This window comes from Chenopodium album, chromosome 18, assembly GCF_948465745.1.
Source record: "Chenopodium album chromosome 18, dcCheAlbu1.1, whole genome shotgun sequence".
In the NCBI taxonomy this organism is placed as follows: domain Eukaryota; kingdom Viridiplantae; phylum Streptophyta; class Magnoliopsida; order Caryophyllales; family Amaranthaceae; genus Chenopodium; species Chenopodium album.
The window spans coordinates 11566239-11592452 of record NC_137851.1 but is presented as its reverse complement, the minus strand read 5'-3'; the positions used below and the strand labels follow the sequence as shown (position 1 = coordinate 11592452).

Genomic DNA, 26214 nt, shown 5'->3' with positions numbered 1-26214 from the left:
TACTAAATAATGGAACACCAATATAATGGCGTCAATACATTTTTGAATAATATATCACTTTCACATATATATTTCGTAGCAGAGCGTAATGCCATACCTTGTGGTACAATACAACCAGCCCGAGGAAGTACAAATCAAGCCCGAAACACTAACACCGCCGAAGCCGTCGAAATTCCACAAGTTGTCCCTATCCTCAATGAAAATCCCTCAGTACCACCAACAGAAACCGAACCTCCTCCTCCAAATACTAATAAGAGAGGAAGAGATGAAACGGATACCGCCACCACCGCTACTACTCGTAGTAAACGTCGCCAAGGCGACTAATTGACCACTTTAAGCAAATTAGCCACCTTTATGGAGGGCAAGATTTGCATTTTAAGCCGTCTATATGGACGGGCCAAACTCTCAAAATGTCGCCTTGATGGCCGGCTTACGTTTTATTTTGAGAACAAAGGCTACCTAAAATGGTAGGCAATTTATGGCCGGAAGTACGAAGATAAATTTTCATTTATTACATGAATTTAATTTTGCTTATTATTTCATGAAGCTAATTTATTTTTTTGACTATAAGCAATTTTCTTCTCCTAATTATTTTGTATGAATATTTCTTTAAGAAGGAGGAAGAAAGAGAATTAGGATAATAGTAAGAAGGAAGAAAGAAAATAGGATGACTAAAGTGAGAGATAAAGACGCATGAATGCATGATACAAAAGCAAATATGCAACATGATACCAACCTTTAGAGTTCACAGTTAATATAACAATGCAATATAAAATTACATGCATACGTTGCATGTGGCAAAATAAACAGAAGACAAGGAATGGTCGATACATGTTACAAAATGGTATACTGCATTTGCATGTACATGCAATCTGACAAAAGAACATATAGCAATGCATGTAAATGGGATTTACAAGATTTTTTTTTTTTTTTTTTATTAGGAGCATTGAAACCGAAAGTCAGATGTTGGAGTTTTTGGTTGGCTGCATGCAATCAAACGGTTATCTTTGTTGCTTTAGGTTTTGGTATTGATCAAAAACCAATAACTTTAGAGCTTGTTTGGCATTGTTTTTTGTTTTCAGTTTTCTGTTTTTTCTAAAACAAAAAACCAAAAACAGGAAACAAGAAAAGGTGTTTCTACTTTTTTGTTGTCAGTTTTCAAAATTATCATGATTTCAATAAATTTATCTAATTTTTGTTTCATTATATGACATATATCATATGAGTTTGAAAAACAAAAAACCAAAAAACAGAAAACCATAGCGATGCCAAACGAAAAAAAAATATGCAGCCTTTATTAGTTTTGCGGGGTTTATGCTTTTACCAAGTTTCGAACCCCCAACCTCTTATTTGTAAGTTGGGTACTAGGACCACCACGGCTCGCATTCCATAGTGATATTTTTCTAATCTTTAAAACCTTATATATGAAATACAAAAATATTTGACTTCCCTTTTACTAATCTCTAAAAAATTTCGTGTAATCAGCAATGGCTCGAATTGCAAACTGGGACTTTGAAATTTTAGACATTTCTAAAGGAAGATACCTGAAATGGCGGGTGGACGCAAAAGCCTACCTAAGGGCACAAAGCCTAGAACAAGCTATCGCCGAAGAGGGAAACCCTACTCCTCTAAAACAAGCTAAAGCTTTGGTGTATATCAAACACCACATTCATGACGAATTAAAAACTGAATATATTCTCATTGAGGATCCCAGAGAACTTTGGGTTTGCCTCCAAGACAGATTCGAACACTTATAGAGAATAATTGGGCCAAGAGCTCAGCATGAATGGTCTACCTTGAGACTTCAAGACTTCAGCTTAGTACGTGAATATAACTCTGTTGTACTCCGCATAACTTCACAATTGAGATTATGTGGAGAACCAATATCTGAAAGAGCCATGATCGAGAAAACTCTCACTACAATGCACACAAATAATATGGTACAACAAGAACAGTACCGAGAAAGGCGTTGTGAAAGGTTTTATGACTTAATTTCCATACTGTTAGTCGCAGAACAAAACAGTGAAATCCTGCTATCTAATCATAATCAGAGACCAGCAAGTACCAATGCAATACCAGAAACAAATGCCACAAAAATAGGCAGGCGCTGGAATAACAATATTGTACGAGGAGGTTTTCAGGGCAGAGGTCCGTACCACAATAGGGGTTGAGGAAGGGGGAGAGGACGTCAAAACTGGCGTTAAAATACTTCCAATACTCCCACCCTGAGAGGTAGAGGTAGAGGTAGAGGTAGAGGTGATAGAGGAAGGGGAAATTTTCAAAACCAAGAAAGGCCACAAGAAAAGTGTTTTAAATGCGGAATACAAGGCCATTGGGCCAAGGATTGCCGAACGGCAAAACACTTCGTGGACCTATATGTTGCCTCAAGAGGGGGCCAAGGGAAGCAAATGGAAACTAATTTTGTCACACAAAGTTCCCCTAACCCAGAACTCGATGTAGCCGATTATCTTGTTGACGACATAGAAAATGTCTAGACTACATCGATCATGTGTTTTTCCTGTGGTGTTTGCTTCATCAATATTGTCATATATTTTCGAGTTGTTTGTCCGTTGTAATTGCTTTTTTTTTTCTTCTCATCCAGTCCTAAGTTTTTCCTAAGCATGTTTTTCCTAGTATCAAGTATGTGTTTATTTAATCCTGTAAAATATGCTATAATAAAAATGTGTTCTTCTTTCTCATACGTGTTTTTATAGATGATAGTTTTATTAATCCTTTCTCTATTCATGTGAAGACAATGGAAAATAACAACACAAATTCTGAAAAATGCCTGATTGATAGCGCAACCACACACATCATTTTGAGCAACAAGTCATACTTTACTCATATCAAGCCAATAAATACCAATCTCAACACAATCGCCGGCACTGTCAATATGGTTGAGGGCTCAGGAAAAGCTTGCGTAATATTACCAAAAGGTACAAAAGTAACAATAAAAAACGCATTATATTCTAGCAAAACACGACGTAATCTATTGAGATTCAAAGATTTATGTCTGAATGATTATCACATGGAAACCGTTAATGAAAATAAAAAGGAGGATATGTACCTCGTCAAAAGAAAATCTGGCAATAACGAGACTCTTGAAAAATTAGAAGCATACTCCTCAGGATTGTACTTTACTTATATCAGTCCAATTGAAACATATTTGGTGTCTAACCACAAGGTAGACAACCAGGAAATGTTTAATATATGGCATGACCGCTTAGGTCATCCTGGAACAAGCATGATGATAAAAATCATTAAAAGTTCAAATGGACATCCGTTAAATAATATACGGATCCCACAATCAAATGAACTTCATTGTAAAGCTTGTTCACTTGGCAAACTAATCATTAGACCTTCAAAAGGTAAACTTGAAGGTGAAAATCTTGCATTCCTAGAAAGAATACAAGGAGACATTTGCAGGCCAATACACCCGACATGTGGACCGTTCAGATATTTCCTGGTGTTAATTGAAGCCTCAACACGTTGGTCACATGTTAGTCTTCTCTCCACCTGGAATGTTGCATTTGCAAAACTTCTTGTGCAAATCACACGTTTAAGGGCTCAATTCCCGGATTATCCTATCAAGAGGATTCGGCTAGATAATGCCGGAGAATTTACATCTCAAACATTTAATGACTATTGTATGTCAATTGAGATAGACGTAGAACACCCAGTAGCCCATGTTCATACACAAAATGGCCTTGCAGAATCATTAATAAAGCGATTACGCTAGGCCATTACTCATGAAATCATGACTCCCCTCTTCTGCATGGGACATGCAATAATACATGCCGCTGCTTTGCTACGACTAAGACCGAGCGCGACGCATAAGTTATCTCCAATGTAACTAGTAGCTGGAAAGGAACCTAGCCTGGCACATCTAAAAACATTCGGATGTGCAGTCTATGTCCCCATAGCACCGCCCCAACGTACTAAAAATGGGCCCACAAAGAAGGTTGGGAATCTATGTTGGCTATGAATCACCTTCCATCACATGATATCTTGAACCATTGACTGGTGATCTTTTCACAGCTCGGTTCGCAGATTGTCATTTTAATGAGACAGTCTTCCCAACCTTAGGGGGAGATAAAGAGGGCCCATGTTGGAAAGAAATATCATGGAATGCCCAAAATCTATCATACCTTGATCCAAGGACAAATGCGTGCGAATAAGAAGTGCAAAAAATAATACATTTGCAAAACATCGCAAATCAATTGCCAGACGCATTCATTGATACAAAAGGAGTGACAAAGTCACATATACCTTCAGTGAATGCTCCTGCTAGGGTTGAAATCCCAGCAAAGAAAATGGATAATCCACTTTCAGATAAATTTGCAGCACGCAAAAGACGCGGCAGACCCCTCGGAGCTAAAGATCTAAAGCTAAGAAAATCGAAAAGAGTGGAAATGAGGAATAAAAAGAGTGAAAACTCTTCAAATAAAGTGGATCAAATCCAAAATGATGAAAATATCATCAACCCCCAAGATGAAACTAAAGAGTCGGATGGTACATCTGAGGGGAAGCGCAAAAACGAAATCGTCGACAATCATGAAATTTCAATAAATTACGTCCACACTAGAAAACAGTGGGATAGAGTAAAAACCTATGTCAATGATGTATTCGCATACTCAATTGCCACAGAAATCATCACTGATGTTGAGGACACCGAGCCATCATCTGTAGATGAATGTCGACGAAGGAGTGATTGGCCAAAATGGAAAGAAGCCATTCAGGTTGAATTAAAATCTCTCGCAAAACGCGAAGTTTTCAGTCCTGCAGTCCAGACTCCAAAAGGAGTGAAACCCGTCGGGAATAGATGGGTGTTCATACGAAAAAAGAAATGAAAAAGACGAAATTATAAGGTACAAGGCTAGACTTGTAGCCCAAGGTTTCTCTCAAAGACCGGGAATCGACTATGAGGAAACATATTCACCTGTGGTAGATGCCACGACACTAAGGTTCCTCATAAGTGTATCAACATGCAAAGGACTACAAATGCGTTTGATGGATGTTGTGACTGCATACCTTTATGGGTCACTTGATACCGACATCTATATGAAAGTCCCTGAAAGACTTGAACTACCTGAACCTTTGAGGTCACAACCTCGAAAGCTACATTCCATAAAATTGAAAAAATCACTCTACGGTTTAAAGCAACATGGGAGGATGTGGTTTAACCGTTTTAGTGAGTACATACTCAAAGGAGGGTATAAGAACGACCAAATTTGTCCATGTGTATTTATCAAAAGGTCCGAAAATGGTTTTGTCATAATAGCGGTGTATGTTGATGATTTAAACATCATTGGAACACATAACGAAATCGAAGAAGCCGCTAAATGTATGATGAAAGAATTTGAAATGAAAGACCTTGGAAGAACAAAATTTTGTCTCGGATTACAAATTGAAAATCTAAGAGATGGTATCTTAATTCATCAATCCAATTATGCCGAGAAAGTATTAAAAAGGTTCTATATGGACAAAGCACACCCATTGAATTCACCAATGATTGTTCGTGCTTTAAACATCAAAGATGATCCATTTCAACCCCGAGAAGAAGGTGAAGCTGTACTTGGTCCAGAGGTGCCATACCTAAGTGCAATAGGAGCTTTGATGTACCTAGCCATCAACACTAGGCCAGACATTGCATTTTCGGTGAACTTATTAGCAAGGTATATCTCTGAACCTACAAGCAGACACTGGAATGGAGTGAAGCACCTACTTCGCTATATACGTGGATTAATCGATTTAGGGCTCTTCTATCCAAGAAATGGAAATCCTACTCTCGTGGGATATGCTAATGCAGGTTACCTATCAGATTTGGTTATCTTTTCAGTTATGGCAATACAACGATCTCTTGGAAGTCAACCAAGCAGACACTAACAACAACTTCATCAAACCAAGCTGAATTGATTGCCCTTTATGAAGCTGGTAAGGAACAGGGGCGGAGCCACGGGGGGGAGGGGGGCTGGTGGAGGCTCGGCCCCCCGTGGCCCAACAAGTACTGTGTATATATCTATATTTGGCCCCCCTGAAGTAACTAATAAATAGCAAGTATTTACACCATATATCATGTTATTAGTTATAGCCTAGTTGGTTGTTGGAGTTTTGCATAGTAAGGGAGGTCTCAAGTTCGACTCCCCCTATGAGCTCTTTTTTTTTTTCCTAACTTTATCGTTTCCCGGCCCCCTTAGATTTTTATTCCTGGCTTCGCCCCTGGTAAGGAATGTATATGGTTGCGATCTGTGACCCAACATATACTAAAAGAAAGCGGCATTAAAACAGTCAAAGAAGACCCAACTACAATTTTTGAAGACAACACTGCTTGCATCTCACAAATTAAAGGAGGCTACATCAAAGGTGATTGAACAAAACACATCGACCCCGAGTTCTTTTCTACTCATGACTTGGAAAAAGAAGGCAAGATCGATGTCAAGCAGATCAAGTCATGCAACAACTTAGCCGATCTATTTATGAAGGCATTACCACCTAGCAAATTTCAAGAACTCGTGCATATGACCAGCATGCGTCGTCTTTGTGATCTGTGTTAACTTAGGGGGGAGCCCTATATGTGTTGTACTCTTTTTCCTTCGTCCAAGTTTTTATCCCAAAGGGTTTTTTCTTGGCAAGATATTAATGAGGCAGATAAATATATAGGTACAATAGCGGTAATGTTTATTTTTACATACATGTAAATTTTAGATAGGAGTCATCCTATAGAAATCCGTTCAAGGGGAGTGTTGTAATACGCATCGTATTGCGTAATATGAACGGAATAAGGATACCGCCAAACATCACCGTTTAGCTTCCCATGCAAAAGTAAATATCGCCGCTCAAAACCTCATGCTCGATTAGACGTTTCACTGAATATTTAATATATCGAGTAAACACTGTTCATGCAAGGGTACTATAAATCCCCGCATAATTTGAAGGAAATATACACAACAATTATCGGAATATCTAAAAGTTTTCCTTTGATCTCTTTGAAATCCTTTGTTGTAAAACAATACTCTTATTAATACTCCATATCTTTTGTTTTTTTTAACTAAAATGGGTCGATCCAACCACTTAAGATACCAATACCATACCCACAAAATATGACCTAATATGGCCTCATGGGCTTTATAACCCAACAAAAAATGAGAATGGGCAGTTTGGTAATTACCATGTTCGGCTCTCAGTCTACTTGCAGTATAAAACGCATCATCTTCCCCCTTACAAACCCTAATTTCTGCTACATTTGCCACTCTCTCCATATTTCCCCTCAGTAGCGGCTAGGGTTTTTGCTCATACTCTTCGAAGGTACTTTCTCTCTCCTCTTTTCCTCTTTCAATTCCGAACAATCATCGTGTTTAATCTGTTTACTTTTTCGTTTGATCTGATTAATCGAGTTTCTGTAAGATGTTGTCCCTGTTTTTTATCGAATTGGTTTGAATTTTTTTGTTGTTGATTCGTGTGAAATGTGATTGAAATGATTTAGTTTATCTCGATTTTTAGGGTTTTACGAATTTGGTTTTACTGCTTTAGTTGGATTTTTGTACGCTTTATGTGATTTAGCTTCTTTTCCTGCGAATATTTGGAGTAGGTTTTGTGTTTTTTTAATTAAATGTTGGAAAGTTTTGAATTTTATTTGATTTTAGAATTTTAGAATGAATAAGTGGAGTAATCCCAGAAATTAGATCGATTTTTGTGGTTAATATTCAAATTGTGGTGATAAATTTGTGTTCCGAGTAACAAATTTTTTGGATTATGGCTTAAACATGAAATTATAATGATGCATTGGTTTGGGATGTGTAATCTGAAATTGATATGAAATGGAGGAGGTAATTTTGATTTTAGTGTGTTTGGATGCTTAATTATAGGCTATATGATCTGGGTATTTGGTTTTGGTTTTAATGGGTGATTGATTGGTACTTTTGTTAAGCAGAAATGGGTGAGGAGGCTACTAAAGTTGTTGTACCGGAGTCGGTTTTGAAAAAGCAGAAGAGGGAGGAAGAATGGGCTTTGGCCAAGAAGGAGGATCAGGATGTTCAGAAGAAGAAGAGAGTTGAAAACAGGAAGCTGATCTTCAAGAGGGCTGAGCAGTACGCCAAGGAATACGCAAACCAGGTCCGTGTTTGTTATTGTGGCGTCTGTTCTTGGTGTATGGTTATTTAATTAAGTTTCTGATTTGTCTTGTTTATTGTTATTCAGGAGAGGGAATTGATCTGTCTCAGAAGGGAGGCTAAATTGAAGGGTGGATTCTACGTCGAGCCGGAGGCTAAGCTCCTATTTATCATCCGTATTAGAGGGTGGGTGATCAACTATATTTCAATTAGTTAACTATGATTGTTAGTTGATTGTTTGTGGCATTAATGTATGTTGTCATGTTTATTCAGTATCAATGCTATGCACCCCAAGACTAGGTCTATTCTGCAGCTTCTCCGATTGAGACAGGTTCGATACACACTATGAGTTTTTAATGTTTGGTATAATGTTGCTAGCTTTACTATTTTCTGTCTATATACATTTTTATATTTTTTTTGCCTATAAAATCTGATATAATTCTGTAACCAATGGCTATCTTTTGTCTTCCGCAAAGTTGAGCTTATAGAAATGATTTGTGGTGGATAAGTTTTTGATTTTGCTTGGCAATATTTTCCTTGCGTTGTTAGTCAAGTGTTGATTGATCTTATTTTTAGCTTCTTTAGTTTCCTGTTTGTGTGACTGGCTCTTTACTTTAGCCTGGCTGCTTACTGTTATATAACTAGCTTCTTACTCTAGGGAATTTTCATATTTTATTTTGTTATTGTAGTCTAATATTCTTTGTCAATGCAGATCTTCAATGGAGTTTTCTTGAAGGTGAACAAGGCAACATTGAACATGTTGCACAGAGTCGAGCCTTTTGTTACCTTCGGGTATGTGCTCTGCACCATAGTTATTGGCTGTTTGGTTGCCTCCTGGTTTGGGTTTGATTGTTTTCTTACCAAAATCCTGCCTTTGCAGATACCCTAACTTGAAGAGTGTGAGGGAACTGATCTACAAGAGGGGTTTCGGAAAGGTTAACAAGCAGAGAATTGCTTTAACTGACAACTCCATTGTTGAGCAGGTAATTATTTGTCTGTGAACATATTTTTTTTCCAGACAAATAAATTATCTTTCATGGCGTAGATTGAACACATCTTTTTGGAATTTCACCTCACTCCGTGAAAATTACATTAGTCATAACTTTTTTCTTATGTGTTCAATTTCATCTTATCTGGTTAATGGTAATGCCAAATCTTGATGTCTAAAAGCTTAGTGTAGATGATGATATGATGTTGCATCTTTCTGTCAAAAAGGCTGTTTATATTGGCGTGGTCTTTCAATGACTAATGAAGTAATAAATCTAAATGTTCTGCAGTACTTTTGTGATGTTAATTTAATGTACTTGCCTGTTTACTTTGTCTTACAGACCCTTGGGAAGCATGGCATCATCTGTGTGGAGGATCTCATCCACGAGATCATTACAGTTGGACCTCACTTCAAGGAGGCCAACAACTTCCTATGGCCATTCCAGCTCTCAGCTCCATTGGGTGGACTGAAGAAGAAGAGGAACCACTTTGTTGAAGGTGGAGATGCCGGTAACCGTGAGAACTTCATTAATGAGCTCATCAGGAGAATGAATTAGGGTGTAGTGTATTCTTCCCTTTTTTTGATCCGGTGTTGTTTTAGGTTAAACATATCTTGAATGTTTTTGATAGAGATTCAAAGAATGAATTTTATGTTTCTGGATTTTGTGTTTCCTTATGGTTTAAAAGTTTTGAAGAGTTATTTAAGGTACATTTTAAAGATTAGTATCTGTTTCAATCTCTCTTCATATGAGAATGATAATTATGTTTTCGAGCAGTTTATGTATCTTGTTATTACATATGTGCTGAAATTCTCTCGTGACCCAAACCATTTTGGCATTCTATCTTTGGACACAATTATCTTCTTAAGAGCTAATTCTGTAGTTGATTGAAACGTTGAAAGGAATTAGGTGTATTGGATTATTTTCTACTAAGTACGACATCACAATTAGTTTAGGGAATTTATGGGGCTTGTCCTGGAGTACTTTGTTACAAAATTAGTATGTTTGAAGGTGGATATATGTGATGAACATGGATATTGTGCGAGTCGTAGGTCATGAAAATTGCACAATGCGGAAATTATGAGATGATGAACTCAGAACCTGATAACAACAGATTATTTAACGAGTTCGAGTTCAACTTTTGGTGAATTGACCTAAGTTTTACTTCTACCATTACATGCTCAAAATTTACTAGTTCTAATGAAATACAAGTATGGAAATTGCTATCAACAGTTCAATTGACTCTTATATATTGAACTCACAAATTCTCAATTTTTAGGTTTTTAGCAAGAAAACGAGCTATCTCAAATTTTATATTAATATAAACAAAGTATTATTAAAATCCAGGGGCTTTTGATTGGGAGTTTCATAAATATACGAGTAATATTGTAATTGTGTTATTTTTTTTTAATTTTTTTTTTAATTTTTTAATGACAAATAGATCATTTAATCAAAATTAAACATGATTACAGCCTAAATTAAGTAAAATAAAAAGCAACACACATTGAAAGCTAGCTTGTACAAACCGAATTGAAACAAAGCAATAAAAAGCTGGTAACTTGCGGCTTTTGCACTTGATAGAGCCCTGATTGTTATATGAAATCCACATACGATAGCAGTAAATCCTGTCAAAATAAACTATACCTGTGCTATGCAGTGACATCAACCCATAACACCTGCTGGCACTGTTGTAGGAGATAATGTAGAAGTTGGGGTAGAATACTTGTAAAGGAACCATTAAACACCAATAGAACTCGACTAAACATGGGAGTAGTAAAAGGAACGAAAATCCATGGCAAGACGTGATGCTCACAATATGAGCAATCCCAATGACTCAAATTAAGAATACTCAAGTTGGGATTCTTGGCTCATTACCACAACTCAAGTCACATTTCCTTGTGATTCGTACCCATTTGAAAGGGTACAATTGGTCTATCCTCCTTAAATGGGAGAAGACACAACTTCACTAGAGTGCTATGAACCCTCAAACATTGAAATTTTTTCTGGAGTCGGATGCACCATGCTTGGTGCATCCGGTTTTCTTTAAAAAAAGGCGGAATGAACATTTAGTTGTTCAGTAAAGAACATATAGTTGTTTTGTAAAGAACATATAGCTATTTTATAAAGAACATCTAGTTTTATATGTTTTTTTTGTAAATCTAAAGAACATTTGTAATATTAGTAAAGAACATGATAATATTAAAGAACATTATTCATATAGTAAATGTACATTTGGTATAAATGATCATGTATGTATATAAAAAATACATTTTACTGTATTATAATGTACACTGTATTATATTCTAATGAACATATATGTTATAATTTTGGTTACATGTTTAATGTACATTGTATTATTTGCATCATGTAAGTATATGAAAAAAGAACATTTTACTGTATTTTAATGTACATTGTATTATTTGAATCTACAACTTTTTCTAAAATTGTTTATTTGCTTGTTTTCTTCTTCCAAAATGTATTAATCGGTCGATCTTCTTCAAGAACTTCATTTTATTTCTCATTGCAACAACAAAATAACATCAAAATCGCAATTAATTCCCAATAAAATCAAATATTACAATTTTCAATCAAATTTATAAAAAACAAACACTCAAGCTCAAAATAAACAAGTATGAATGTCGAATTTGGTCTTACCTTTCGTTTTATTTGTCATCTTGAACAATTTTGGACTTAAAATTTCGAATTTCTTGAAATTTTGCTTGAGGTTTGAGGAATTTAAATGGGTTTGAAGTTTTGTTTGGAGAGAGAAAGTGAACTTTTGGTAATGGATTTGTAATTAATGTATGGTAAAAAAAAAAAATTATAGTACTATTTATCTATTTCATTATACTAAAAAATAATATACAAAATTGTTGCACAAAAATCTGATGTATATTATAAATGAACACTATGTTCTTTTATATATCCATGTACATTAGTATATACCTGCATGTTCATTTCGCCTTTTTGTACTTTGGAGCGGATGCACCATGCGGATCGTGCATCCGCCTCCACAAACCAATCTTTGCTCAAACATTGCGTAAGGGGAGCCTCTTTCAAATAGAAATTTTTAAAAGCAATTACTTCAAAGATCATTGCTAACTGACAATCAAATACCAGACTACTACCTATAGTCACCCTACATTCTAAACCCTCTAACTCTGCAAAGTGAAATTGGATAAAAAGAATTCCAAAAAACTAGGGCTACTGAGTAAAACACAACCCAACCTCAAAACCACATAGAGAAAAACTTTTTGTATATTCAACCAAAGAACATGAACCTCGCTACTCCTAACAACATTAAGTTTGCTCAAACTATCTCGGTTTTCTATGAACAATTTTTAAAAGGAAAATTTGCCAAGAATAATACGGCCTTTAAACGGTCTTCCAAGAATGGAATGACCTTTGGATTATTTCAAAATGGAACAACCTTTGATACACATTTGCCAAAAATAGACCAAAAGACCTGTAACCATTTTTTACAGGTTATTTTTGACACGTGTCACATGTGTGATTGGTTAAAACTTTATGTATTTTATTTTAACATTTTTCTTTAATAATATGATTTTAAAAATAAGACTTAAATTAAAAAATCTTTTAAAAATATTTAAAACTGGAAAAAAAAACCCCCTTATCTTTCCGGCAGCCACCCCACCACCACCTGCTATCCCCCTCCCCAAACCTGCCGATGGCCAAAGCCTCTACCCGGCGCCGGCGGTACCCTCCTAACCCAGACCCAGACTCCAACCACCCATCTACCCTTGAACCACCACCCAAAAATTCAATGACCTAAAACCACCACTCGATTTTAAGGTTTTCGAGTGGTGCTTCAAAGGGGGAATGGATTGGAGACGGGCACACGGAGGGGCATAATGAATTCGCCGGCATAGGGGAAAGGGAAGGGGCGCCGGCTGACCGCGCGGTGAGGAGAGGTGGGTTTTCAAGGGGAGGGAGGGGGTTTTAGGGGTGTGGGAAGGTGGTTCAAGGGAAGGGGAGGGGGTGTAGGTTCAGGATCTGGGTCAGGAGGGGTGTGCCGTCGCCGGGTAGAGGGCTCAGGCTGCAGGCCGGGGGTGGAGAGAAGGAGAGCAGGTGGTGGTCAAGTGGCTGTCGCCTGCCAGCAAGGGGAAGGTTTTTTTTTTATTATTTTTATTTTTAATTTCAGTTTTCTTATTTAGTTTTTAAGTATTTTTTAATTTCAAAATTTAAAAATTATAAAAAAAAAAACAAAATGGTTAAACAAATTAACCAACGACATTGTGACATGTGTCAATGGTAACCTTCTAAACAGGTTACCAAAAGGTCACGTTCCATTTATGGCAAATATGTGTCAAAGGTCGTTCCGTTTTGAAATAATCCAAAGGTCGTTCTATTTATAGAAGACCGGTGAAAGGTGGTGTTATTCCCGACAAATTTTCCTTTTTAAAAATGTTAATATAGGTTAAGCAATGTAGTTTGTGAGCTATTTGTACTTGTAAATTATAACCACCGATAATGTTTATCAGTATGTTGTATATAGATAGGTAAGGTAACATGAAATGGAACATGTAATCTCTTGCTCATGGGTTCTCCTAATGTAAAACCTTGTAAGACCATTCATTTTTGTCCTTATACTTCAATTTAGGCTATGTTCTCCTTTGGCAATAATATAATCTCTCTATTTTATTTTAGAAATATTGAAAAGAATAGTCACATATTTGCTTGACCGACTCAAAATAAGTCACCTTTACGTATTGTGGGAACGAGCCAACCTTTGCCCTCTATTTTCTAAAAAAAAAAACCTTTTGACCTACAATTTGTTTAACAATTTAATATTTAATTTATATTTTTCTAATCTTTCTCCTCCACCTCACCACTATCTTACCACCATAACTACAACCACCCAACCACGATAACTGCCACCCCGCCATAACCGCCACCTTCTTTCTCAACCCATCTCCATCCCTCCTATCGCCTCTATTTCACTTTCTTTTTCTTTTTCTATCTCTTAAATCTTGTTATGGGGGTGGATTTAAGGGGGTTTAGGGTGGGATTTCGTTGGTGGAGGTGATTAATCGGTGGTGGGGGGGGGGGTTTCGAGAGGGTGGTGATGAAATTACAAGGAAATGTGGCTAATCGATGGTTGGGGTGGGTTTTTCGTGTGGTGGAGTTGAAGTTGTAGTTGGCAGCAGGCCAGGTGAAGTTAAGGGGGTGGGTTGGCCGTTGGTGGCTTTATGGGTGAGTTGGGTCAACAAGGCAGCATGATAGGGGAGGTTTTTACAGGTGGGTTTTAGGGCGAATAAGGGGAGGTTGCGGGTGGGTTTTAGGGTGAATAAAGATGGTTGAGGGGTTGAGGGTGGTTGTCTATGGGGGAAGGGCAAGCGGTGGATGGGAGGGGGAAGAGCGGGGCCGGAAGGGGGAGGGCCGACAGTGACAGTTGTTGGGGGGAAGGGGCAAGGTCGACAATGGTAACAACTGGGGATGGAGGAGAAGAGGGAAAAGTTTTTTTTTTTTTTTTATAAAAAATATTATTTTTGTTTTATTTTTTGTAATTTTTTTTATAAAGAATTGGACCAATGAAAAGGTAACACGTGGCAGTCGCCTTCTAAAACCAGTAACAAACTTAAAAAACAGGTCAAGGGCTTGTTTGTTTTAAGAATAGGGGGCAAATTAAATGTTGGCTCATCCGAAAAATACGCAAAGGTTGACTCGTTTTGAGTAGGTCAAGCAAATGTGGGATTATTCTTTTCAATTTTTCCTTAACTCCCGATATAATAATGCTAGGCTATGCTCTCCTTGGCAATTTAAATTTTTTTTTAAGTCTTTCCAAAACTTTAATGTAACTAGAGGTGATCGTTAGGCGGGCTAGGCCGGGCCGAGGTTAAAAATTTTGCCCATTCCTCGGGCCGGAAAATATGTGCCCAAACCCGCCCAAATTAGTCGGGCCGTGCAGGCTTTTTGGGCCAATTTTGGACTGGCCAAAAAAACCAACTAAAATTGCATAAAATCCCTCACAAGCCCGCCCAAACTTTTCTTTAAATCGGCTCGGGCCCAACTCGACCCGAATTTCGGCCGAAAAATCTTGCCCAAAATCAGGCTGGGCTAAGTGTGGTCAACTCTAAATGTAACCTACATATTCCTATCGTTTGTTTTAGTTTAGTCATGCGTGAGTAGTTCTAATCAGGCTTTAAGGGAGCCATGAATGCAAAGAAGGGATCATTTAGGTGATTTGATCATTAATTTCTACCTGACTATTATCATTGCTTTTCACATAAACTTGGCTAGATTTAGTTGAATATGTTGAGCAGTATTAGGTTATGCTCTGATATGTATAAACACGATATTAAATATTATCTTTTTTAGAGAACTACAATAACGCATGGCAAGCGAGTTAACATGAGGATATTAACTTTAATTGTCAAGATTCAACCTAATTTGTAGGGGCTATAGAAATTGTTCTTTAAATGAACTTTAGAATTGTTTGAAAGATTAAGGAACTTTGAATTTAGGTTTATAGAATTGTAAATGCATAGAAATTTCAATTCATTGTTCAAAAAGGCGTGGAGTTTGGGATGAACGAAAATTAAGGTAAAAATAATCCGACCCAGAGGAATTATGCTCAATGCAAGCTCTTATGCTTAGCTTAGGATGAACTACACTTGTCATTGACTTCTAGCGCCGACTACGACAAGACGACTTGCACATCCTTATTTCTATTGCAAATAAATTAAAGGTAGGGTTCAGACTTGCATTGAATATGAAATATTCAGTAAGTGATCTGTAATATTAGCTAGGACTTGCATTGAATATCATAGTTTGAGTTTGTTAGGCCTGAATAATTGGGTTTTTAAAGGATTTTGGGTATTTTGAATGTCGAATTATAGGAATGGACTATATTATATCAATTCCTTGGGCCATTATTCAAATTGAATTGCTTAACAAGTGAGATAATGTAGGGATGAGACTCATGAGAGGAAGATCAATATTAAAGTGCCTACAAGAAATTTATAATCATCAAATGAATACCATTCTAGTGGTGAGGGGTAGCAAGCCAAACAACAACTTAATAAAATAAGATCAATTTATAAGAAAAACCTCACAACTCATAAAATTTTATCCACTAAAATCCTTCAAGGATGAGAGTGCTAATAATAATGATAACAAAGTTTGCATGAATAATTTGATTTCATTGTGAGATTTATTTAGTTCCTTTTCATCAAGAGTAAAATTTGAAGTTGTAAAGAATGGAAAATAAGCTAAATTAGAAAATGTATCTCTAAGTGAGGACACCATGTTTATTTTCATACCATATTGTCTAAGTATCACTTAATGTTTCAATTAGTTACTATATTTGTAAATATAATTCAATTGACTTTTTTTAAACTAGAGAAAAAATCAAGCTTCTTTTTTATTTTATTTTATTGGAAAGCAATTTAGTTACATTAAGTTAAGTACTTAAAATACAGTTTTACCTAGGGAATAACTTCTTGGGAATAGTAATTCACCCAATTTGTTTTACTCCAAGCAATATTGGCTTATTATCAAGAGAATGAGCAACATAGTTGTTGTTGTCCTTTTTAATACGAGACCAAGAAGTGATGTACTTAAAGTGAGTACACATCAAAAAGATATCTCTTAAAATTGTATTAAGCTCAGTATGTATAATGTGTGGATCGATCCTTTCAAGAGTCAATCACTCAAAATTTAAGTGTATAGATGGACTCCAAGATTATTTCGTCTACTTCATAATTCATACCTTCTACTACCACCTGCACACACTAATTCTTAGCAACTACGCCAAGCCCCACTCGCTCATCATCTTTTAAGGAAGCATCCATATTGATTTAAGTCACATTTGAAGGTGGAGCACACCATTTTTTTTTTGGGGGGGTTGAGGGTGCTTTGTGCTTTACCAAGTTGTAGATAGGAGACATATACTAATCATACGCCTATGTTAGCTTGTGTAAACATTCAAAAAGTATGGGTTTGGACGTTGTTTGCTATAAATTAAGCACCTTGCAATTTTGTTTGCTCAAATACTCCTTGTTAGGAACATTCCTCTTTGTTTAGTTTTTGAGTCTAGAGCTCTCCAACTTATTAGAAGATCACTAGATTGCAAAACCTTGTCCAGCCTTGTCATTGAAACACATTTGTATTACTCCCACAGCTCCTGAACTCATTCACCATAAAAAGGGCATGCTCCAGTGTTTCCTCTTAAAACATGTCAAGCTTGTCAATAATAAATCAAATCTAATCAAACTTACAAGAGCCTCGAGAAGATAAAAAGTAGCATTTGCAAGAAAAATCTAACCACATCGCCATTGCAATACACATTCAATAATATGCATCATCATATAATTTTTTTTTGAATAAAGTTTGAAAAAGATATAATAACCGAGATTAGACACTCAGATTTATCCAGCTTTATTTTGTTAAGAATATGCAACACAAAGGCAAAAGTGGCAATTTAGGATGCATCCAAAATGCAAGAATTGTTCTCCCAAAGTCCATCACACTTAAGTAGTTAGCACTAGTTAGTAACTAGATATAGGAATGGAATGTCAAATATAAGGGCAAAAAAAGGAAATAAAAATAAATAAAATAATTAAAAAAAGATAAAATTTATTATTACACAAGTGAGACCGTGGGAAGGAGACCAGCAAAGGAAGAGAGAGAAAGTGAAAGAGGAGAGAGAAACAGCGATCGAGGGTTGCAAAACAAAATCTAATTCCCTCTTTCTCCCAAAATCAGCTCCAAAAAAATAAAAAATAAAAAATAAAAAAAAAACCCAAAAAAATAAAGAAAAACAAAAAAAAACCCAGAAAAATTCAGAGAGAGAAGAAGCAAATGCACTTACGAGAAGAGAGAGAAAATAATCTAGCTGGGTATTTCGCAAAAATTTGCTGACAATTCGAAGAAAGTTGAAATTCATCGAATTTGGGTGTTGTTCAGTCACCTAAGAAGTTGCTTGGTTGCCGATAATAAGGTCAGAAATTGATCAAAAAAAGGGTAAATTAATCAGCTTCTGGTATTATAGTTGAATTCCCATTTCCCCTTTTTCTTCAATTAATTGTGTTCTGAAAGCTGGGAATTTGTTTTCTGGGAAAAAGGGGGAAAATTAAAATCAGGGAAGTTAATTTTAATTGATCTTATATGTTGAAGTTAAACTCTGCGATCTCAGTGCTTAAAAGGGGAATTGAGGGGTACCCAGTTGGTGAATTTTGAATTGGAAATGTGGGATTTTGAGCAACGGTATAGTTACGCGCTTTACAGTTTTTACCGTTTGAAGTCGAGGCGTCGTAAGCTTTGTTGCTTATTTTGGTGAATTTGAACTTAGGGTTTTGTGATTTCTAGCAGATTTGAATTGTATAAGTGTTGATTTTAGGGTTTGGCTGTTAGTTGTTTGAGTAAGTTAGATCTCTACTTGGGTGGTTGTCATTTTTGAAATTTAGGGTTTTGAATTTGGTTAGTAATTGTGGTTATGTGTTGGCATTTTTGGGTAATTTGAGTGAGTTTTATTAATTTGTTTAATTGGGTGTTTAAGGGTTGTGAAGTGAAATGTTGCTGAGATTTGAATTGGGAGGGATTTGGTGTTAGTAGTTGTTGTTGGATTTTTGTTGTATGAGTTTGTAGGCGTGACTGTGAAGAAATAAAAATATGCAACCAGAAAAGAGTTCGCGTATGGATATTGGTGAGCTCAAAGCTCATTTGTTCAAGAAGGTTGGTCCTGACAGATTTAAGAGGTACTTCTATAGTTTGAACAGGTTTATAAATCAGAAGTTAAGTAAGAGTGACTTTGATAAGTCGTGTCATCGGTTACTTGGGAGGGAAAATCTCTCTTTGCATAATCAGATAATAAGGGCTATTTTGAAGAATGCTTGTAGTGCCAAGACCCCTCCTCCATCAGTTCATGAAGCAGGTCCCGCAAAACCTGCCATAGCAACTGGAAAGAGCTTGCCTGTATCAGAGGATGGGCATGGTCCGCCGGCAGTTGTGTCCCAGAATCAAAGCTCAGTGGCCCCTGTTTGGTCAAATGGGGTTGTTTTGCCTATGTCTCCACGAAAGGTGAGGTCTGGAGTCCGTGAAAGGAAATTTAGAGATAGGCCAAGTCCTCTTGGGCCAAATGGGAAGGCAGATTCTGCTTCGCACCTGACAACTGCAACAGATGATAGTGGTGTGAAAACTGTAGAAAATGGGGATTTGATGGAGATGACTCCTTGCGATTATCAACGGCCTTTGCAGCCACCACGGGGGCTGGCTGAGCAACCAGAGAATGAAGAGAGATTGATGATGAAGAAATCTGTAGATATTCCAGGTGTCGTTCGAGGTAAAGACCAGAATAATGTACCTGCTGTTGAAGATGGGGAAGAGGTGGAACAAGGCAGCCGGCTTAAGCTCTCCAAAAGTCCTCTACTTGCTCCTCTTGGAATTCCATTTTTCTCACCTAGTGGTGGAGCCCGCAAATCATTACCTGGGACGCACATTGGCGATTATGTTAACTGCTTTGATATTGGCGGACTCTCTGACAGTGAGATGCTAAGGAGGCGAATGGAGCAGATTGCAGCTACACAGGGTCTAGGTGGGGTTACGACAGATTGTGCTAATACCTTAAATAACATGTTGGATGTATATTTGAAGCGATTAATCAGATCTTGTTTAGAGTTAGTTGGTAGTAGATCTACAAGTGACACGTCAATGTATGCTGCTCAGAAGCAGCAAACTCACAGCAAGCTTATGAACGGTCTCTGGCCTAGTAATCATTTACATATGCAAAGTGGTGGTCCTCCTCTAGAAGAACAGAGGCCTCATCATTCTGTTTCTCTGCTTGATTTCAAGGTTGCAATGGAGCTAAACCCTCAGCAACTTGGAGAAGATTGGCCTTTGCTGTTGGAGAAGATATCTATGCAGGCATTTGAAGAATAAGATCTATGAAGAACATATGGAATTGCCTTTTAATCCTGGTGGGTTGGTCATTCTGGCTTGAAGAACATGTCTTTTATGACTTGTTATTATTAATGGTGTCAATGTCCATTAAATTACGCCCCTGTCCCAAGCCAGGTCATTCCTACCCATTAGATGCAGCTCGACCTTCGCAAGATCAAATGAAGGTTTTGAGCACGATGTATGTACAGCTCCTTTCACAGAGTTTGTACATGATCGGGGATTATTTAACTGGCCACCAGTGAACGGGTTCTCGAGGGATGCCCAGTGGTGGTTGCTCTGTTGTATGTTTAGCATTCTTGTTGGCTGTCTTCTGCCTGAGTCATGTAATTTACTGCCAAGAGGAGGAAACATGGAAAAGTTTTGCAGGGATACTGTTGTTTAGCTTGGTAAAGGTAATATTCACATAATGTAAGAGCTGCAATGTTGCTCTTCATGTGTTTTTAGATTAAAGTGGAATTCCAACATCAATAACATATTAACTTCTTAACAGCTTGTCATTGTAGTTTGACTCCGGATGTTTCCACTGTGAGGACCTGCAAATCTTTGCTTCTGAACATAAATTATGTTATTGTCAATAAAAGAGTTCAGCAATTTCAAAAAATATTGTGTAATGCAAGTTTTTGGCCTGATGTTCTTGGACATTCTTTCTTGTGTTCTTAGCTGTATGTCTTGCAAATGTTGGGGTTGGGGGTGGGATTGGAGGTGTAGTCATTGTTAAATTGTGCACTTTTGCAGAGAAGCATAGCTGCTTATGTGAACCAGTATCCATAATTGTTTTCTTTGGCTCCTGAGGTTTGAGTCTGCTTATTTTCTTTTCAGTTACATTGGAAATTTGATATTTTTATTCATTAGGCATCCCTCTGAAAAAAGATGACCACCAAAGTCTACTTTGTTTTTGATAGTGCTCCAATTATTTGATAATAATGATATACAAAAAATAGACATAAGATATCTTTCAACTGAACTAAGCTCTGTGACTTTGTTTCTCCTGCTGTGTTTCTGTCCTTCATATAAAGCATGATGATTAACCCTATCCCAGTATCACCCCTTCCAGAAAAAAAAAAAAAAAAAAAAGGGAAAAGAAAAGAAAAAAAGAACAACCCTTTCCCTTCTCTGTCTTACAATTTCTATATCATTGGTGCGTCATCTGTCTAAGAACTTCTCATTCGTCATTTACAATATTCAATCCATGTCCAGAGCTAACTGCTTTCATATTGGCTTTGAAATTTTTATGGATTGAATACTGAATAACACTGACCTTATTCCTGGATATCAAATATGTTGTTTTGCTGAACAGGTCCCACTTCCCAAGCACAATCATGTTATTCCTCCTTTCATCTCTTGGGGATTTTCTCCATCATTTTATGTTTTTTTTTAATTTATTTATTTATATATGTTACTTTTTCTTAACCCCCTTTTCATGCGGGAGCTTCTTCAGAGGCATTGGTGTAATATTAATAAAAATTTGTAATTGAATAATTGGTTATCATTTGATTCTCTGTTCTCTGTGTTATCTTGGAATTACCTTTATTATTATGTAGGTTGTCAATATTAGTACCTGAATTATGTATTGCAACATGTCCAAGATTTGTATGTGGCCATAGCATAGTTGTCATGACTTTCCACACCTTGATGACCATTGCTGTTACTGATTTGTTGTGTCCTTCCCCTTCTGAAAATGTGGAGAGGAAGGCAGGGAAGCCTGATCTGTGCGGAATACTGGAAATTAGTGATTGTTGGTGGACATACTTCTTTCTATCTTTTTTAAATAAGTAGGTATTTCCACCTATTGTCTTTTCGGTAGTGGCAGGATTTTGTTCCCTCTTGCTCATGGAGAAGCATGCTGTGGACGTGAGGACGATAGAGACTGTTGTTGGATTCAGCATAGTTCAGAATGTATTGATGGTCCCAAAGAAGAAGGATGATGTGGAAGCTGGTTCCCTTAACAATTTGGTGGTGCACACAGAAGTGAACAAACTGGCAGATATTGAGACTAAAAAGTTCTAGTTCTATATTGTGAAGCTTTTGTGTTATTGCGTTCAAGTGCTTGATAATTGGCTTTACAGATCAGTTTTGCATGTTTTGTAAGTTTGACGGATAATGGTTATTTTGTTCATAGCATTTATTTATATGAGCAAGCACCCCTTTCTTGTCCTGCTTTGCTACAGCATCAATGTATATGGATTATGAACTTAAAAAAAGTAACCAGTATCTAAGGAGTCAACTCTGCTTGTGGTTTCTGATAGTTAAATCTCATTGCCTGTTATTTGTGGAATGAGCTGAGGCATGAGGCATTACAGAATGTAGAACTCATGGAGGATTGTAATGATATCTTCTTCCATCCAATTTAACTGTGATGAACCCAAGTGGGCAACCTTTTGCTGTGTATACAAGGAGGAAACGACTATTAGCAGACCAATTGGCAACAGCTGTACAGCAAGGCAGTGGGAGAAAAGCACCTTTGGGGGAAGCAAACATAACAAATTAAAGAAGCACTATGGAGAGTGGTAACAAGGGTGAAGAAAAGCAGCAGCAGGAGCAAAAGAAGACAAGAGTAATTAAACAAGAATGTACTTTTGAGTAGCTTGATTGTATATATAAAGAATGAGTAGCATGAGTTGTGGTTATGCATTTTGAATATTGAGAAACTTGTCTAGTGATTGGCAGCCTAAAGTTGCTTAGAGAGTGATAACCTAAAGTTATTTTTATTACCCTTTAGGCCATTATCAATGAAACAGTAATCTTTGTTGCTATTTCAACTTGTTAGTGTCTCTGTTATTCTCTTGCTTTAGTCAGTTCATATCATTATCCTTCTTGAAATTCCAGGAAACTTGCTCAATAGTTGTTGCATTGATCTTTTCTTGTACAGGCTGTGAATAGTGGATATGCTGATAGCTTTGTCTCGTTATAATTGGAGACAGGTCCAGAATATGGCTATAAAAAGACTCAGAGAAGGAGATATTTAGTGAGGTTGAGAGAGCAGGGTATTGTACAAGAGGATGCAGGTGCAGTCTTCTGACTCTTAATTTAGGCCCATGTTCTGCTCTGCTTCTCTTTCAAAAGTTTATAGTAGCATACTATGTTCAGAGAGTGCAGTCAAGAGGGGCTTTGCCCTCATTTGCACTAAAAGAGAGAGAATTTGTGTGTGACTGTGAGTCTCATTCATAAATTATTGACCATATTTGTTATTATTTTTTGTATTACTCTTTGAGAAAGGAAGAAGGGGGAATGTCTTAGCTCTCCCTATGTGATAAGAGCTATCATTTAGGAAGGTTGGAATTCTAGGAGACTAGTCTCTATTCCTGCCTCCAAAATTCAAACATCAAAATTTTGTTGTGTTTTTTAGTGTTACTTGTAGGTTTGCACTATCATGTTGGAGATAGTTAAATGGCAGATGCTTTAGTTTCTGCCATCTTATTGAAGAATACATGGGTGTCAAAATCATCAATCAAACAACCAATTGAAGAAGCCTTTGCAAAAGTTTGAGGAAAGGGTAAGTGAGTTGCAGGTAATTGCTGTACTACAGGCATTTCATGTCCGGTAATTATATTTATTTTATTATCTGGCCTTCTGTCTACTATTGGCATATGGATAATTTAGATCTAGTTCAAGAGAGGCATTCCCACCCGTATTTGATATATGGTGTGTGCTGATGTGGCTGCATTTATATAATGAAGCAACATGGAAGAATTCAAGGGTATGGCATTTTTGAAATCCACGTCTTCTTGAGATGCCTTGCACCAGGTTTTCCCTGAGATTGTTTGAGGTGTTTTTGATTAAAGTCATGTTTGTTAAAGTAAAAATCTGTTAGCTTAGCTATTAATTCAAACTTGTTGTAAGGTAATTGATCAACTATTCAGCTGGTTTTATTAGCCGATTAATAGCTGTTTGGTAAAATGACCTGATAGCTGGTCAAATACATATTGTAGATATTTCAATTTTCTGCTAAAAAACAATTCTTTCAGTAAGCCTTACTATTTGAGGTTATTGCAAAAGAGCTTATTGTACTTGAAAAGCTCTTTTTTTAACACCTTAAATTTTTAAAACAGCTAACATCCCTCTTGTTATCAGCTTGAGCTCTCCAGTAAGTGTTATTCTCTTTCTTCCTTTTTTTTTTTTTTTTTTTAAATTTTTTTTTCTTTTATTATTATTATTTTTTTATTTTTTAATTTTTTTTTAAAAAAAAAAAAAAAAATTTTCCCCAAACACCCCCTTTGAAAAATCCTTCCTAATTGTAAGAATAAGATGTATTGAATTTGAGTCTTGAGTCTTGGGTTTTTGTTATTTTGGAAGGTGTTCTCTCCTATGTAGAGATGAGATTCTTATTTGGAATGTCTCAAACTTCCACTTTCTCTTTAAATAAAATTCCTGTGTTCTAATTCTAGTGCTATTCTTTTTTAAGGCCTTGATGCACCCCCCTGCCTTTCATTTTGTATTTATTTTGGGATGAGAATACACATGCCTTTTTGCAGAAATCTGTAATCGAGCGTGTAAAACCCAGTCCATGTTGAATTCAGTTGTATTTGAGCTCTTAATTATTTCGACGTCAGATTTGTAGGTTTTGGAAGTGGTATTGGAAGAAAGATTGATATGGAAGAATGCTTGTTTGACTGTGTTATGCATATACTCAAAGAAAGGAGACAATTTTGTAGAGTGGAGTCACCTATGTCAATGTGCTACTCTTATCAGACTTTTGAATTTTGTAGAGTGGAGTACCTATGAATTTTTTTTTCTCCTGGGACTATCATTATTATCTGATAAAGTTTAGGGTGTTTATATTTTAGGATGTTGTTTAGACCAGCTGTATGGGGGATATTTAAAAAAAGAATGATTAGGGTTTTTTTGCCTGGAATTTTTCTCAGAGGTCTAGTATTAATTCTTGATCCGAATCCACAATTTTCTTCCATCTTATGCATAGGACTGAACAAGATAAATTTTGTATTCTGCATAGGTCATTTGAATACCTTGGTCCAATTTTATGCATATAAAAGCTAAGATGAATATTGTGTGTTCTTACTTGCACTCCTAATAATTACTCCATACAAAATACACAATCACACAAAAACTTTTCCCACTTGGTATAGTGTGATGCACATGCACTTTGTTCTAAGTCCCTATATCCTACCTTGTGTTTTTGTGAAAATAAGTCCAGCTGAAAGCATGCCCTCTTGCTGGGATCGTTGTAGCTGTTTTCAACCCAGTTGATTCTTAAACTTGTTGACTCTATCAGCTTGTGTCTCTGATTTTAGCAGCCTTGACAAAGAGAGCCAAGTTCATAACATTTACCCTTGCGCTCTTCCTCTCATTCTGTTTCTGTTTGATGACCAGTGCCTGCATATTTGCTCATAATTACGACTGGTACCTACTTGGCTGCTTCCATGAGCTTGGGACTTGTAACCGGTGATTTCAAATCTTTTTAGATTGACCAAGTAGATTAATGTTTGCAACAATTATAGCTTCAATTTCAATCAGTTGGAAGGTTTATAAAGTACTTGGTATAGTGCTTTCTATCCTTTTCTTTTAGCTGATAGGCAGAGCAAAAGACTGATGGTCTTAATTTCTTTGTGGTTGCAGCAAGCCTGCAATACCTAATATGAAGTTTCTCTGAGATGCTTTTAGCTCAAGGAAGATTCTTTATATGAGTATCATTGCCAAAGGCCCAAAGCAGTAACTCATGTCAGCTAAGAACACTTTTTACTGAAAAAAATCATAAGCGGAATGTGATCTGGAGTTGTCAACTGTTTCAATGGAATTGTAAAGTACTCAAGACTCTCCTCTGCATTAGAATACTAGTAAAGTTCTGCTTTTGTGATCAGGTGCTCGATATGCTTGTGAGGCATCAAGAAACAGAATTCTGAAGAATAATGCCCCAAATGTGGTTACAGTTGCCTTCTTCCTGCATTGATCCCCAACTGATGAAGCAATTTACTTGTCCTAATTGTCATCTGCCCTTTTTACATCTTTTGATCCAAAGATTGGATGAAAATGTTTGCAATCCTTCGCTCCTACAGTCCTACCGGATTCAAGGTATTCAGCAATGCTGGCAGTCAACATCACCACCGATCTATGTTGAGCAACCAAGATTTAAGTTTGCCAGGAGACTTGGAGCCTAGGCAAGGATGAAGAAAAAATTGAAAATGGTCCTATCTCCGATTTAATATGATTGGTTTTAGAGTTACCAGAATTCAACATATCGTTGA

The 26214-nt window shown here is 36.7% G+C and overlaps 2 protein-coding genes across 2 annotated transcripts; both read left to right on the top strand.

Annotated features, from left to right (window-relative positions):
• Positions 1 to 7179: 7179 nt before the first annotated feature.
• On the top strand, positions 7180 to 9870 carry LOC145591486 (large ribosomal subunit protein uL30y). The gene is made up of 7 exons (XM_081647950.1): positions 7180 to 7305; positions 7931 to 8112; positions 8197 to 8294; positions 8382 to 8439; positions 8821 to 8900; positions 8989 to 9091; positions 9437 to 9870. The coding sequence occupies exons 2-7, from the start codon at positions 7933 to 7935 to the stop codon at positions 9650 to 9652; spliced, it is 735 nt and encodes a 244-aa protein (XP_081504076.1). The 5' UTR covers positions 7180 to 7305; positions 7931 to 7932; the 3' UTR covers positions 9653 to 9870.
• Positions 9871 to 17716: 7846 nt separating this feature from the next.
• Positions 17717 to 21466, top strand: LOC145591485 (uncharacterized). The gene has a single exon (XM_081647949.1). The coding sequence runs from the start codon at positions 18728 to 18730 to the stop codon at positions 19991 to 19993; it is 1266 nt and encodes a 421-aa protein (XP_081504075.1). The 5' UTR covers positions 17717 to 18727; the 3' UTR covers positions 19994 to 21466.
• The last annotated feature ends 4748 nt before the right edge of the window (positions 21467 to 26214 follow it).

Bases quoted from the DNA above. Each gene is read 5' to 3' on its own strand.
- LOC145591486 (XM_081647950.1), top strand. From the start codon at position 7,933: ATGGGTGAGGAGGCTACTAAAGTTGTTGTACCGGAGTCGGTTTTGAAA. The intron at 8,113-8,196 runs GTCCGTGTTTGT...ATTGTTATTCAG, and splicing joins CCAAGGAATACGCAAACCAG to GAGAGGGAATTGATCTGTCT. The intron at 8,901-8,988 runs GTATGTGCTCTG...CTGCCTTTGCAG, and splicing joins GAGCCTTTTGTTACCTTCGG to ATACCCTAACTTGAAGAGTG.
- LOC145591485 (XM_081647949.1), top strand. From the start codon at position 18,728: ATGCAACCAGAAAAGAGTTCGCGTATGGATATTGGTGAGCTCAAAGCT.